The 14,241-nt window shown below is 54.9% G+C and overlaps 1 protein-coding gene across 1 annotated transcript; it reads left to right on the top strand.

Annotated features, from left to right (window-relative positions):
* Positions 1–9,094: 9,094 nt before the first annotated feature.
* Positions 9,095–9,691, top strand: DUSP14 (dual specificity phosphatase 14; the record flags this gene model as incomplete). The annotated part of the gene is made up of 1 exon (XM_082008462.1): positions 9,095–9,691. One exon carries the CDS (start codon positions 9,095–9,097, stop codon positions 9,689–9,691), a length of 597 nt encoding a protein of 198 aa, XP_081864588.1.
* Positions 9,692–14,241: the final 4,550 nt, after the last annotated feature.

The raw sequence follows: 14,241 nt of genomic DNA, 5'->3' as shown, positions 1-14,241 counted from the left end.
GCCTTCAATTTTATGGGGTTTGAGGTGGGCTAGCAGGGAGGAGGCAGAGCCCAGAGCTGCTGCCCTGATGCACAGCCCTGCTGCCACATAAGAGCAGGCACAGACCTGGGTGAGCGTAGACCTGGGCGAGCCCTGCGGCACGAGCTGAGCAGCCCTGGTCCCAGCAGGGAGCAGGGTCACACACGACCAAACACACTAGGTCCCTGTGTTTTGCTCAATTAATAAGGAAGAGATTGTGTCCCTCCTGTCAGCCACGACCGCGCAGGGGCTGTTCCCAGGAAAAACAAGGCTCCATCTTGCAGCACCCCGAGAGCCAGAGCCAGGCATGGGTCTGCTCCCCGCATGTGCCTCGGCTCCTCTCCATCCATGTCCCCCCAGGGTCACGCGCACTCAGGCACGGAGCAGGGGATGGAGCAGGGGAGCTTTTCTCAACTCCACCTGCAACCCAGATGCCATCAGCTGGTTCTGAAATAAGCTGTAGCTCTTCAGAACTACATATCTCCACTTGGGGTTCAAAAACAGCACTTGGTGTTCAGCTGACTACGGAACTGAGGCTGCACACAACTCTAGGATCCCATTCAGGGATTAATTCTGTTTTTTAGAGAGAGTTTCATGCACCCTACCAGAGTTTGAGTAAGATGCAGATGGCCACACTAATGGCTTGCACTGGGGCCCCGCAGGTGAGCCCTGTGCTCCCGCTGCTCTCCCCAAGCGACCGGCACGCAGAGCATAGACGCGTTAGAGCCTGCCAGGAGCCAGCGGCTCCAAAATAACAGACACTGCTTTAAAAAGAAAGATGGTTTGTTTTTCTTGCATAAAATCCTCTTGCTGGTTGCCGAGGGAAGCTTGTCCCCAGAGCGGAGTGACTGTATCATGCAGGAGTTTATAAATATCAGCATGCTGTCGGTTGCGCCCGCGCCCCGTCTCACTGCGCGCCGGCCGGCAGCTCGCCCCGTGGCGAGAGGTTTTGCTGGCAGCATCCAGCTGTCAGGCAGCGAGGAAGCAGCCCTGCCTGTTCCCCCTCCGCAGCAGCAAGGAGGGGGTGGCTGCGTGGCAGGGCGCGTGTAACGCGCCCGTGGGCAGGCGTTCGCGGCAGCGCGTACGAAGAGTCAGCGCAGCTGCCTCCCCCTGCCTGGGAGAGGCATGCAGGCAGCTAGGCACCCTGGCCGATGCGCCGAGTGGCATCCTCAGATGGGTCCTTCCAAAAACCTCACCACCCATTTTTTCTGCTCCTTTGGTGCTGGGAGAATAGCAAATCAGGGAGCCAGGCTTTGGCTCACCGAGCGAGGAGCAGCTGAGGGGCTGGCAGAGCACCGCTAGGCATTTAAGAGCTCATCAGCTGGGCACGTTGGGCTGATTTACAGCCAGCTCTAAGGCATGCCCTGGTGGTCTGTAAATGCTTGCGATGCTACCCATGCATTTTGCACTTGCTCATTAACCCCTCGTAAGTTTGCTCGGTGTGTTAATCTCAGCAGCCTGGTCACAAACCAAGGCTGGGTGGTGTGATGCGCCGGCAGCGTGAGCGGAGACGGGCTGCAAGAGTGAAGCTGCTGCTCCTGGGCTGCAGGAGGCAGCCGGGCGAGGCTTACGAAGTCCTGGCCTTACCCAAGCCTGCCCAGAGCACCAGGCATGCTGTCCGTGCCCGTGGACAGGAGAGGAGCTGTGATGCAGGAGCATCTGCTGTCACCCCTCCAAAGGCAGCGTCGCAGCCGGCTGGGACGGGCTAATGAGGGTTCGTCAGCCCTGCAGCCCAGAGAGCTGGCTCGGTCATGGGAGCAGCCTGAATTCCAGGTGTGTGGCAGAGGCAGTGCCACACCAGGGGAAACGAGACTTTGTGCTTATGGCCTAAAGGGGTTTGAGCTGGGGTCGTTGAGCAAGGAGAAGCCTGGGACCTTTTGCAGCCATACCCTGCGTGTTCCTCGTGTAAAGGGGAGCCGTGCCTGAAACGCACCGTGAAACCTCTGGGAAGATACCAGCGTGTTCTTGCAAGCCTGGGGGATCCACTTGTGCTGGGTGCTGCACAAGCAGCCAGGCCTGCTCAGAGCTTCTGATAGACAGATTATCTTGATTTTACATCTGACAGCTTCCATCCTGCGCTTACCTGAGAGGGCAACACAGGCTGCAAGCGGGAATCCATCAGGGTTCAGTCAAGGCATCCTCCATCACAGCCCAAGTCACCCCACCATCCCCTACTGCTTCCCCTTCAAAACCAAACCACTCATCCCTTCCATCGTGGGGATGTGCTGACGGCTCTGAACCACGCGCCCGAGAGGGGTCTGTAACAGCTTCAGCAGCACATCCACGACAGGAGCGCATCCAAAGGCAGGAAAGCAAAGACCCCAGCGGAGCAGCGAGCTGCGGTCGCTGCCGTGACGCACAGGAGAAGCATGCCTGCCGATGGCCTCAAGCCCGCTTCCAACTCCCATGGACTCAGCATGAGCAAGACCTGACCCTGAGAATGGCTGCAGTTTGTGCTCTCTGCTGAAATTTATTTTAAATGCTGTTCTCCAAGAGCATTTATGAAGCAATTTGCTGTTCAGCCTGGCTAGGAAGAGCCCTGAGCAGGCTCGTTCATTCAGCACCTGCAATATTGACTCTTCTCTTTACTGCAGCATTAGAGAGCATTTGTCATCTCTAAAATGAATAACTTTTCCTCTCCTGGGAAGGGGGAGAAGGCTTGCTTCAGTACTGACATTTCACATACCCAGCCCACAAACCTGCTTCGAATCCCAGATGATGCTCTGGGAATAAAACCAGGGGCTTCGGTGTCTTTGCTCTGTCAGCAGAGCAGGGCCCGCGACTCACCTGGTCCTCCTCACATCCTAAACTTGCCCAGTACCTCTCAAGCCCTGCCCTCCGCACCCCTCTGAGGATGCCCTGCTCAGCCACAGCCTCCCGGCAGCGTGAGGTTGGGAAGAGCAGAACGGCTGCCAGAAAGCCAAGGGCACCCAGTGGGCAGCGGCAAAGGCGGAGCAGGACCAGCCGTCCCTCCCCAGCGGCTGAGCTGGCTGCCGGCTCACACAGCGGCAGAATTTCCTGTGGTCCAGGGGGAGGAGAGCCGGGGGGATGCTCTCGCCTCCGCCAGGTACCAGCCACGCTGCCACGTTACTGACGTACAGTCCGACACCAACTGCAAGTCTTACTCGGATCCCTCAAGAACAAGTCACAGCCTCTGCTCTCAAGCCAGAGGAGCCCTTAAAAAAGAAAATCCCCCCCCAAAAATCAGAGCAAACCACCCAGCAGCACCAGACTAAGAAACCAGAAGGTCAGACTTGCCAAGTCGTTGTCTAGAGACTGACAAGCAAGGCTTTCCCCTCCTGTCCTGGAGATCACAGCATATTCAACTAACATCTGCCTGTTTGTCTTTTGAGCTTTCAGGAGTGTTTTCAAGCCTTTCTCAGGAGGCCTAGGCACCAGGAATGCTTTCCTGTGGGAATTTCAGCCTTTGTTAGCAGGGCTGCGTTCCCAGAAACAAAAGCAAGAGAAGCAAGATTTGGAAGAACAGAGCCATAAGCGTTCCCTTTCCGAGGGACTGGGCAACGCGATACGCAAACCATTGCACCGGTATCGTTGTATTACTCCTGAACCCCCTTGCATGGGGAGGAACCACTCCCAGCCCAGGCAGGACAGGACCTGGTGTCAAACCGGTCAGCCCTGCGAAGGCGCATGCCGTCGGGCACCACGGGAGCAGCTACCACGGGCAAAGCACCTGCCCCTTCTGGTGGGCCCAAGCACAGGGGAACCACGCAGCTCAGCCTCGAGGTCCAGCGGGAACGCACGCAGCGCCCGACGCGAGCCGGCCAGCTTACCTGAGCAGCGCTGGGTCCACGGAGAGCCGGCGGGGGCAGGACGAGGTCCTGGCTGCAGCGGGGGCCGGAGAAGCGTCCCCTTGCTGTAAACCTGCACCCGAGGACGGTGCAGTGGGGAAGGGACCTGGAGGCTTTGAAGACCAGAGTGATCTCCAGGCTGTAATTAGCCACTTGCTTCCCCCACCCCTGATTATGCAGATGAGAGAAATGGCAGAACCCACCAATCTGCTGGGGAGGGAGGAGGCTGCACCGGTCCCACCCCAGTGTCACCAGGGCCGGGGACCCCTGGGGTGGCAGGGGGTCCCCAGCAGCCCGAGCACGTGGTGGCAGCTCATCTGTGTGCGCGGGGAAGACCAAGACAGAGTCTAGGAAGGGGATTGCTGTGAGTCAGGGCTGTTACAAGATTAATTAATCCATTAATTGGAGTCAGCTCAACAAACGAGGATGTGGTAGCAGGAATACCTGGTTGCTACCGGCCCACCACCAGCCAGTCTTTGCCCCAAGGACCACGCTGCACCCTCTGGGAATTTCAGCCCTTTGCAGGAAACCACAACCACATCCCGTCGCCTTTGGAGGGCGGCTTTTGGCTGCTCCTCTAGAGACAGGTCCTCTAGGAGCGCCCGCGGCCCCTTCACGGGGTGACGTGCGGCGATGAGCCAGCTGAGACGGGCTCCAGCACCCCGGGGACACGGGCTTCAGGATCGTGTGACCACCCCAGCCTACCCAGCCACTCAGAAACTCAAACGAGAAGGAACGGGAGGAGAACGTGGGGTTTTTTTCACGTGAGATGGTGCGAACTGGCTGTATCGGCGCAGCTCTCCCCGTCTCTGTGCAGGTGCTGCGCAGAGGCTGAATGCGGCAGGGCTGGACCTGCAGCCAGCGCCTGGCCCGTGCCCGTGCAAGGAGCCGGCTGCCGCGGTGCTGGCCTGTTCTGCCGCTGTCCCTCGCGGGTACCGCAGGTGGCACGGCCAGGGCTGGGCTGTGTGCGTGCCTCCTTTGATCTACAGCTATTTTTCTCTTTTTTTTTTTTCTTGCACACAGCAGCAGCTGGGAAGAGGCTTTTCACTCTTTTCCTCTCTCTCTCTGCCCCACCACAATGATGGGAACCGCTGCGTGAGGGGCAACAGTGTTGGCTTTCAGCGGGGACACGGCGGGATAAATTTGGGAAAGGCAAACGGAGTTTCACAGGACTGAAATAGCAGGCTTCAGGCAGGCCTTTGTCTGAAGCTGGCTGGGGCCAGGCGGGAGGGGTAGGAGAAGGGGCAGCTCTCGGCACAGGTAAGGACTCACACCTGCAAGCCTGGCGGTAGCTCCTGATCAGCGGCCGAGGCTCCGCACCCGGCACCCAGCCGCTGCCGTCTGAGGCCCTTTTCATTTCCAGGCTCCCGGCAAGCCAGCAGCTGCTCAGCCGGGGCTATGTGGGCAGGAGGACCGCGGCTTTGTCACGTGCCTGAGGCAGCATGTCGCAGTCGGTGGCATCCCAGCCGGCTCCTGCGAGAGCTGTGAAACACGGGCAGGGCGGCTGGCACCTGCCCTTCTCCCTCAGCGGCGTTCCCCCGGCATCTGCTCGCGCCGTGGCCAGCCGGGCAGCATCCTTGGCTCCGTACCTCTCGCTGATGTAACGAACTCCTCTCCAAAACGTTAACTCTTTCTGGACAGAGCTGTTCTGGTTTGAGCGGAGGCAGCGCTGCCTGGTGCCGGCCATTCGGAGCCCCAGGGAAGTGGTGTGTAACTGGGACATGGGACTGTGGGCACCCGCCCGTCTTCCCAGCTGGCCCCAAAATCCACCCTGATGCCCTGCTGCTGCCGACAGCGAGCGGAGGTGGGACAGACGGGCACCTCCCTCGCGCTGCTCCTCTCCTCCCGGGCGAGGCGTGTGGCCCGCAGCGGGAAGGCACTCGCCCGACTGACCGCCCGTCTCGCCGCCATGCGGTGCCGTCTCGGGTGGCTGCTCGGGAGCGGGCTGCACGTGGTGCGCGGGCAGCTTGCTGCCAGCCCGGCGGCGGCAGAGTTTGCAGAGCGAGCCCAGCCTGTCACATGCAAATGTCCGGGTAAGTTGCTGCCTGCAAACAGGAACCACTTCATGGGAAGCAGAAAAGCCCTTCCCAAACCGCCCCGGGGAGCGCTGCGAGTCGCCCCTGGGACGGCCCGGCTCCGGCAGCGCGGCGGTGGGGCTGGCAGGGGCAGGCGGTGCAGGCGGGCGTGCTCAGCCCCAGGCAGTGCGGCAGGGCCCCACTGGGGCAGGGATTCGGCCGCCCCGGCCTGTGGGAGCGAGGCAGGGACGCTGCCGCGCGGCTCCCAGAAGCGCCGAGGCAGCAGCAGGCCCTTGGCCGGCGAGCGGGGCGAGGTGCCGTGGCAGCACCGCCGGCGTCTCCCACGGCACGCTTGTGAGTCGCCCGCTGCTAACGTTTCCCAGCCACCCTCCAGGGAGGTCCGGCGTTAAAAACCCCGCTTGGGTTTGTCGTTTGGCCTCCGGCCGGCTTGTCTCAGCTCCCCCGCGCCTGCCAGAGCCTCCCAGCAGCCCTGCGCTGCGGCCGTGCTGGCACGGGTCTCTGCGTGGCACCGTGCGAAGCCTCCCCGGCCAGCCGTCGTCCCGAAGCGCCGAGACCCGCCAGGCGTGGCAGCTCTCCCTTCTCCAACCCCAGCTCCAAAGCCAAGCCAGCCCATTTCTCCCTCGCTCCCGCTCCGGAGCTCAGCGTGCAGATTCCTTCCTCGTTGTAAGGCCGCGCATGGGGAAAGCGAGTCCTTTCCCTGGCCCTCGCTCTGCTGTCCCGGGGACGGGGCATGGAGCAGCCACCAGCCCCTCGCTGTCAGCCCCGCTGTGCCCAAGCTGGCCGATGGACGAGCCGTGCGAGGCGAAGGCAGGGAGGGTCTGCCTTGCTCGGAGCTGTTTTCGGGGCAGGCGTTACTCTGCTCTCCTGCGGTCCAGCAGCTTTTCCCTGCAGGCAGCCATGCCGCTGCTTTACCTGCACGCTGGGGACTCGTGTTCTTTCTGGTCTGGCTGGAGAAATAAAAGAAGGGGATGCTGTCCCTGTCCTCCGCTACCCGGGAGCGGGATGCTGTGGCTTGCGGCACCAGCTCTGCCCCTTCCCATTTGCCCCTGTAACTCCAGCAGTGCCGCAGGGAGCAGGACCAGGTAGCACAGCCCTTGCAGAGCGCTCCCAGGAGAGCGTGCCTTGGGGACCGTCAGCAGCCAGGCAGACCTGCACCAGCTGTCTGGGACTAGGCGAGCATCTTGGCGGATGCTAAAGGAGACGTTTAAGTAATTAATTGCTTTAACTATTTTATTTTTTTTGAGTCATGACTTTCGTGCCAGCCTCACTATCGTGATACTGAATGCTGTGTTGGCAGCAGTTGGTGACGTGATGCTGTCGGCAGCAAGTGCTTTCCTGAGGCCTCTGTCTCTCTCCAGGGAGCGGGCAGGGAAGCTGTGGTCTTCCCTCCCAGTCCTTGGACACCCATCTAAATGAGGTGGCTTAAACACACCTCAGCAGAGGGGGATGCCTGGTAGCCTGTTTGGATCCAGCACAGATCCCAGTAAACCCCATGCTCTCTTCCCTCCCCAGCGCAGCGTTGGACACGCTCTGTGAGACATCCCAGCTTCAGCAGCACACAGCGTCTGTGAGCCGGTCGGTGATTTGGAGCAGGACAGTTTGTCACCAAGCGTAAGTGCCTGAATCCTTTGTGTTGTCCAGCTATTTGAGAGCAGGGATTTCCCCTGCTCAAAGAACTTTATTCCTTTGAAAAATCATACCTTTCGTTGCTGCTCCAGCTGGGTGACTGCGGTGGGGGTGTCCGCAGGGGAAGCCAAGCGCTCACAGCTGCAGCAAAAATCTTCTTGTTGGGGCATGAGCTCGTGCAGCACTGGCATTTTGGGCCCATGGTTTCAGGAGCTGCTCAAGTAGCTGCCAGCAGGGAACAAACCACAGAGGAGACCGTGTTATGCTCATTAAGTTACCATACTGCAAAGCCATGCCAAAAATCTGCTGGCAGCATTACCAGCCGCTGCCGAGACCTGCCGGTGTTCCCAGAGCGCAGGATGCAGATGGCTGCACTGTCGTGTCGGGGCCGGGGGAGCTGCAGTCGGGGTCTCTCAGCCCTTTGAAGACTGTCTCTCACCTGGGGAGTTAAGTGCTGGAGGGACAGACACCCTCTCACCCGAGCACCCCACAAATCCCCCCCATTGAAGCCTGGTGACACCAGTGGGCTCAGACGTACCTGGGCAGAGCAAGGGACTCCCCAGCCCGCGCTGACCGAGCCTCTCCCACGGCCCGTCTCTGGCTGGAGGCTGCACAGCTGAAAGTGAATTGCAAATCATTAATGCTCCAGGGCTCGTCCCCTTGCTTGCGGCTTCTCCACCGGCTTCGGAGAAGCCCTGAAGGAACAGGGGAAGTAAAAGCGGGGTCCTTCCCGGGGACCACAGCAGAGGTAGGCGGGGGCGCGCGGCTGACGCAGGCGAACCCAAGCGCCTTTGCCGAGCGCGTCTTCCTCCAAAGTGTTCGTCGGTCGTTAAAGCGGCAGGAAAAGAGCCTCCCTTGTCCCAGCCTCTGCCTCGGTTTTACTCGCAGCTTCTGACATAACCAGGTCACTCTTTCCACACTTCCCCAGCCCAGCTGAGAGCCAGTTACTGATCTGGATGGACGTGACTCACCGCCTTTTCTAATGAGCAACTTTCCTCTGTTTATGTACCTTGGCGGGGCCTTTCATATACCTATAAAGGGAGAAGGGTGGCTTTGGGGAGAGGGCAGGGTAATTTAAATTGCTAGCATCTGTATCCAGACCAAGTGAGCTTTCTCACCATCCCTTTGGACTCCGGCCAGTTGCGAAGTTGCTGCTTTTGAGCATGGAAGAGGCGTAGCTAATCTTCCACGTGCTAATCCGGGTGAAATGCTGTCTGGGCCCACAGGTAGGTTGCCTAAACCCTCGACAAGTAATTGGAGCTAATTAGGCTGGGAGATTTTTTTTGTTAATATCTGTCCCGGCAATGCCTGGGGGCCCCACGGTAATAAGCGCTGCGCAAACCCAGAACCAGCTTACCCCACGGAGGTTTGCCAGTAGGCGGTTGTCCAGGCCGCAGCAGGGCGAGTTGGGTTTTCCTGTTCTCGTGCATAGACGTGGTCTCACCGGACAGCTGCCCCGCTCATGTGGCGTCGCTTGTGTTTTGCAGTGACTAAGCGGAGGGAGCTCTTGCTGTCCTAGCACCGCCAGGCCAGACAATCCTTCCCTTGGCTGAAGATCCCGTTGGATCTCTTCCCATAATGGAAGCGTGAGTGCCAAGATCCTCCATGACCTCCAGAAGCCACAACTCCTTACCGAGAACTCTGATGGCTCCACGAATGCTTTCCGAAGGTGCCCTGGGGGGCATCGCCCAAATCACCCCCTCGCTGTACCTGAGCCGGGGCAGCGTCGCCTCCAACCGGCATCTGCTCCTCTCCCGGGGAATCACCTGCATAATCAACGCGACCATTGAGATTCCCAATTTTAACTGGCCCCAGTTTGAATACGTGAAAGTGCCTTTGGCTGACATGCCCAACGCCCCCATCTCCCTGTACTTCGACAGCGTCGCCGACAAGATAAACAGCGTGGCGCGGAAGCACGGGGCCACCTTAGTCCATTGTGCCGCCGGCGTGAGCAGGTCGGCCACCCTCTGCATCGCCTACCTGATGAAGTATCACAAGGTGTCCCTCTTTGAGGCCTACAACTGGGTCAAATCGAGACGCCCCGTTATACGCCCCAACGTGGGCTTCTGGAGGCAACTGATAGACTACGAGAGGAAGCTCTTTGGGAAGACAACGGTTAAAATGATACAGACACCATATGGCGTCATCCCAGAGGTTTATGAGAGAGAGAGGAGACCCCTGATGCCTTACTGGGGAATTTAATGTGACTGCAGGCAGGAAGCACAACGGAGGGGACGCGCTGTTCTGAGTCGACCAGACTGGAGACATTCCCTTCTCCTTCTACAGCCAACTTTGGTTCTTTACAGCAGAACCTCAACTAATTCTCACCTCACTAACCTGCAAGGCCAACGATTCCCTTCAAAGCATTTCTCTCTACAGGGATCCCCCATCCGCATTTCTCTGATTTAGCAGAACGAGGTCTCCTTATAAGTTTATTCCTTTCATAAGCCTCCCTCCCTTTTTCAGTCAGTTTATTAGTGTCCTATGAGGAAAGCCCTAAAAGGCATTTGGCAGAGTTAATGAACAAAGTGCGCTTTGTGGTGCGGTAGCCTGGATATTTCGTTAATAGCTTGTTTGCTTCCTTGCAAAATCCTGTAGTGGCTAGGGAGCGGCGCTAGCACAGAACGAGCAAGGTCCTACTCTAAGGCAGTGGGTTTTTCCAAGAGCCAGGAAGGCAGGCGTGCAGGGTTGTGGTGCTAGTGCTGGTGTTTTCTTTAACATCTGTAGTGACTCTCAGTATATAGTGTTTGAGATCTTTAGTCAGCTCTTAATCTGTATTAAAAGTCAAAAAAAAAAAAAAGTGAAGTCAGTCCATCTCAGCCACAACTAAAATAAAATTTGAATTCTTCAAATCAAATAAATCCAAGGTCCTTTTTCACTCATTCCATACTACTGAAAAATGCTGGTGTTTTTTGTGGGTGGAAAGTAAGCTGAGATCTTGTCCAAATGTGGCTCAAGACAGAAGCGAGAGGTTAACCCTCCCCGCACTGGACAGCCAAAGAAGCGTTTAGGAAACTGTGTGCATGGCCACCTTCCAAAGGGGCTGAGCTGTGTTTTCTAACATTCAGTCAACCAGTAAATTGGAAGTAGGTAAATCCGCTTGATTACTTAGCTCTAAGTACAGTTGTGATCTGCCTTAGCCCATTTCTAAATCACTTCATTATGTCCTCAAGGTTATGTCGCATTCTAGAATTATTCTGCGCAAAATGGCGATCTGTTCAACCTCCCGGACAAGGATGGCTTTACGGAGAAGGCTTTGCCTTGTTCTGTGTGAGACGAGAACGATTCCAACCCGAGACGTGGGAGAAGCCTTTCCGTGGCGTAGCCGCCGCCTCCTGGACGTCGCTCCCCTCCCTGCGGATGGGAAGGGACTGGTTTCGTTGAAGCGTAACTGGACCACCAGGAAAGCAAGGCAAGTCCGTTCCTCGATGAGACGTTTGTGTCCTCTCTTGCATCTCTGAAGGAGGAATACGCAGATTGCTGGATGCTGAGATAGCTATCTGATTTAAATGAGATTCTATACTTGTAAAAAAAAAAATCAATAAAGATTAAACAAGAACACGTGTTGGTTTCCTATTCAGAACTGTGCTAATATATCTCAAGTAACAGCGAGAACGTGCTGTAATACTGAGCCGTGGCTTTAAACAATCTGAACCTCAGTCTTGGGAAAAATACTGTGATCTGTTCCCATCGCGTGGCTAATCGCAGTCCATCCAGGTGTCCCGCGGTTCCTGATCCTCATCCCAAAAGCTAGGCAATTAATTTGGCTATTTCAGAATATTTCTCTTCCGAAGTCCTTGCTGAACGGCTGAGGTTCTGAGGAACAGCAGACGTGCTGAAAGGTTTTCTCCAGGCTGAACCCCGCTGCGTGAGGATTGCAGCACAAGTAGCTTTCTGGTCTCCCCGGACTAAAAGCCACTAGGGCTGAAATACAGTTATCACCGACACAAATGGCCTCAACCTCATTTGGAGCAGGAGTAAAACCAGACCTGATTGGAATAAAAGTCTAGATCAGAGTGAATTTGAAACAGAGGCTTTGATAGCTCTGATCCAGAAGTCAGGTTTCAAATTTACTGCCAGGGACAAGAAGTTTTACCAGACTAAGCAAATGCCACGTGCTTAAAGTTACTCACCCGGGGAAGAAAACGGTGCTCGGTAATTTCTAGGCTCCAGTTAGAGGTGGAGCAAGGTCAGCGAGGACCACTGGAGAAGTTCACAGACTTTAAATTAGGCCCAAGGCCACTTACTGGAGGGGCTTGGTGGTACACGGGCACATGAGAGCGCTCCGAACCCCCGCAGGCGTGGAAGTCACGAGGGTGGCCATAGGTCCAATAAACTGCATTAATGCCAAACCTGCGCATGGAGACGCCGCTGTGAGAAGTTCCTGCAAATCCCTCAATGTTGCAGGGGCATCCAAAGCCCAAAAGACATTTCCTGTATGCACTCACGTATCGCCCACTCCCCCCGCAAACCTTCCTTGTATCCGTTACCCAGGACGCGCTAAGACAAAACTGCACAGAAAAAAACCCGAATACTTTAACTCCATTTTTTCCAAGGGAATCAGACACACGGATCTCGGTGTCCTTCGGCGTCACGAGTACAAAGCGCAGCCCGGCGCTGGCAGAGGGGGGTCTCCTCCTGCTTTTGCAGATGAGGAAGAGTGAAGCGTTGGCTCGCCGAAATAAAAGTGGGTTTTGCCATCAGCTGCGTGCAGTTCGGGTTTCACGGTTGTGTCTCTTGGCCCCGGTTTCAGCGACAAACAAGCAGACATAGAGACTGACTATCCGTTTAAAAAAATACGCTCTACTCATCGCTCTATTTTTATCGTGAGTTAAACTGCGCTAGGGAAATGATAACTAAGAAAAGGAACTAGGGATTAAATATCAAGACTAATCATTAGTCTGGAGACGTTCTCAAAGCGTGACATTTCAAAGGGAAAAAAACCCTGAAACCTGAAATCTGCTCTCAAAATTAAACTTTACCTAAAAAATGAACTATGTATAATTTAACAGTATTTTCTATATAAAAACTGGAAGGTGAAAATTCTCCATTTTGAGTAATTTTATATACTTTATACACACGGTGCCCTAGTACCTAGGGGAGGGGACGATGCTAATGTTCAGCCAAGAAAGCATCAAGACTGACTTTTAAACAAAAAGGGAAGTTAGACCTATTAAAAATGTAATTGCCTAATAAAGCCCATTATGAAACAAAGGATTCACCCGAAATACCCATTAGAGATTACACTGTGGAGAAATGCAGTGGTATAAATGCTTGTAAGTATTTCTTCGCACAAGTTCCTCTTGTGTGCGTTCTAAGAGAAGACGCTTTACGTGAGTGTCTGTTCCCGCCCCCCCCAAATCCAGTTTTTCACGCATCCTCAAATCTACAGAAACCAAAGAAGAGGCAGAGCCACAGTTTAACTCCGGATTGCTGTGAGCGCACCAGCTGGATTTGAGGGGAAGATCATTCCTTCCAACTCCCCCCAGGCTTTTCCAAAGGGACAATATCTTAAGCACTTGCCGAATCTTTCAAATACTAGCCACACAGGTTTCACTTACACCGCTTCATGATGTTTAAGGCCCTTTGTGTCAACCTTTCGAGGCCTCTTGCGACTCACAGGAAGATTTCACCCTGCCGATGTGTCTCTGTGGAGGACCCCCCAGGCCAGTGCCCGCAGAGCTCCTACCGAAGATGACAACTTTTGGGTACCAACGAGCAGCAAAAGCAACTTTTTTTTCTGGCTGCATCCTGAAACAAGCCACTTCACAGGCTGGTCAGATATGAAATGAGCTCTTTATTGAAAACAAGGTTTGAATCTCAACAAAGGATTTATAAAGTGTTCCAAGAATTAAGGGAGTAAACAATGTACTAAAGTCCATTAATAACACTTATTCTCATTGGATTTAAAATATCAGCAGTGACTCCAGCATAGCACAAACCGAAACAGCTCGAACTACTAATCGCAAAACCACTTCTAGAAGACAAATAAACTTCACCCAGCGGGAAGGAAAAAAGAGTCACAATATAAAGAGTTTTCTGACCACTTTTCTTCATAGAATTATAACATTTATATTTTAATATTGAGAACTGGAATTAAGTACAGGTCCAGAGAGGGGGGAAAAAAAAAAATCAGAAAAAGTAGTTTGTACAATAGCAGCTTTTATTGAAAAGGCAGTTTTTGTTTCAAGTTTAATCAATCTGACGTGTAGCTAACTAGAAATCAGAGCATTCCTTGGGTTTTCATGAGCTTCTTCTCAACCTTAGCTCAAACTTCACTATCACTTCATATGTACTGCACAAATTTCAAGGAAGGAACTGCTCAAACCCAGGTGAAGAGAAGCTGCTGCCACAGAGGAAACGTCAGCGGAACGGCCAAGCGCAGAACGCAACAATTCCCACGCCACAGATAATAACCTGCAAGCAGCTACCGCCAGCACGGGTCAACAAGCCTGGGGAGACACTCGGACCGAAACTTGGCCCCGGGTGGGCAGGGCAAGAGGCTGGAGCAGCCTGTTTGCCCCCCAGCACTCCAAGGACAAATCGCAGCACACGAAGACAGCGCAGGAGCAGCAGGAATACAACTGGGCAAAGTGAGATACTCATTAAATAACCAAGCGGGTAATCTCTTCAAATTCCAAATATACACAAACACATAGAAAAATCACTTTTCATAGGTAACGCCAAGGCAGCTCCAGAGAACACGAACATTAAATTAAACAAGGAAATTTACGTTTCTCACTTTTTTCTAG

The sequence above is a fragment of the Phaethon aethereus genome, assembly GCF_964289735.1.
Source record: "Phaethon aethereus genome assembly, chromosome: 19".
NCBI lineage: Eukaryota > Metazoa > Chordata > Aves > Phaethontiformes > Phaethontidae > Phaethon > Phaethon aethereus.
This window is presented reverse-complemented; position numbering and strand designations above follow the sequence as displayed.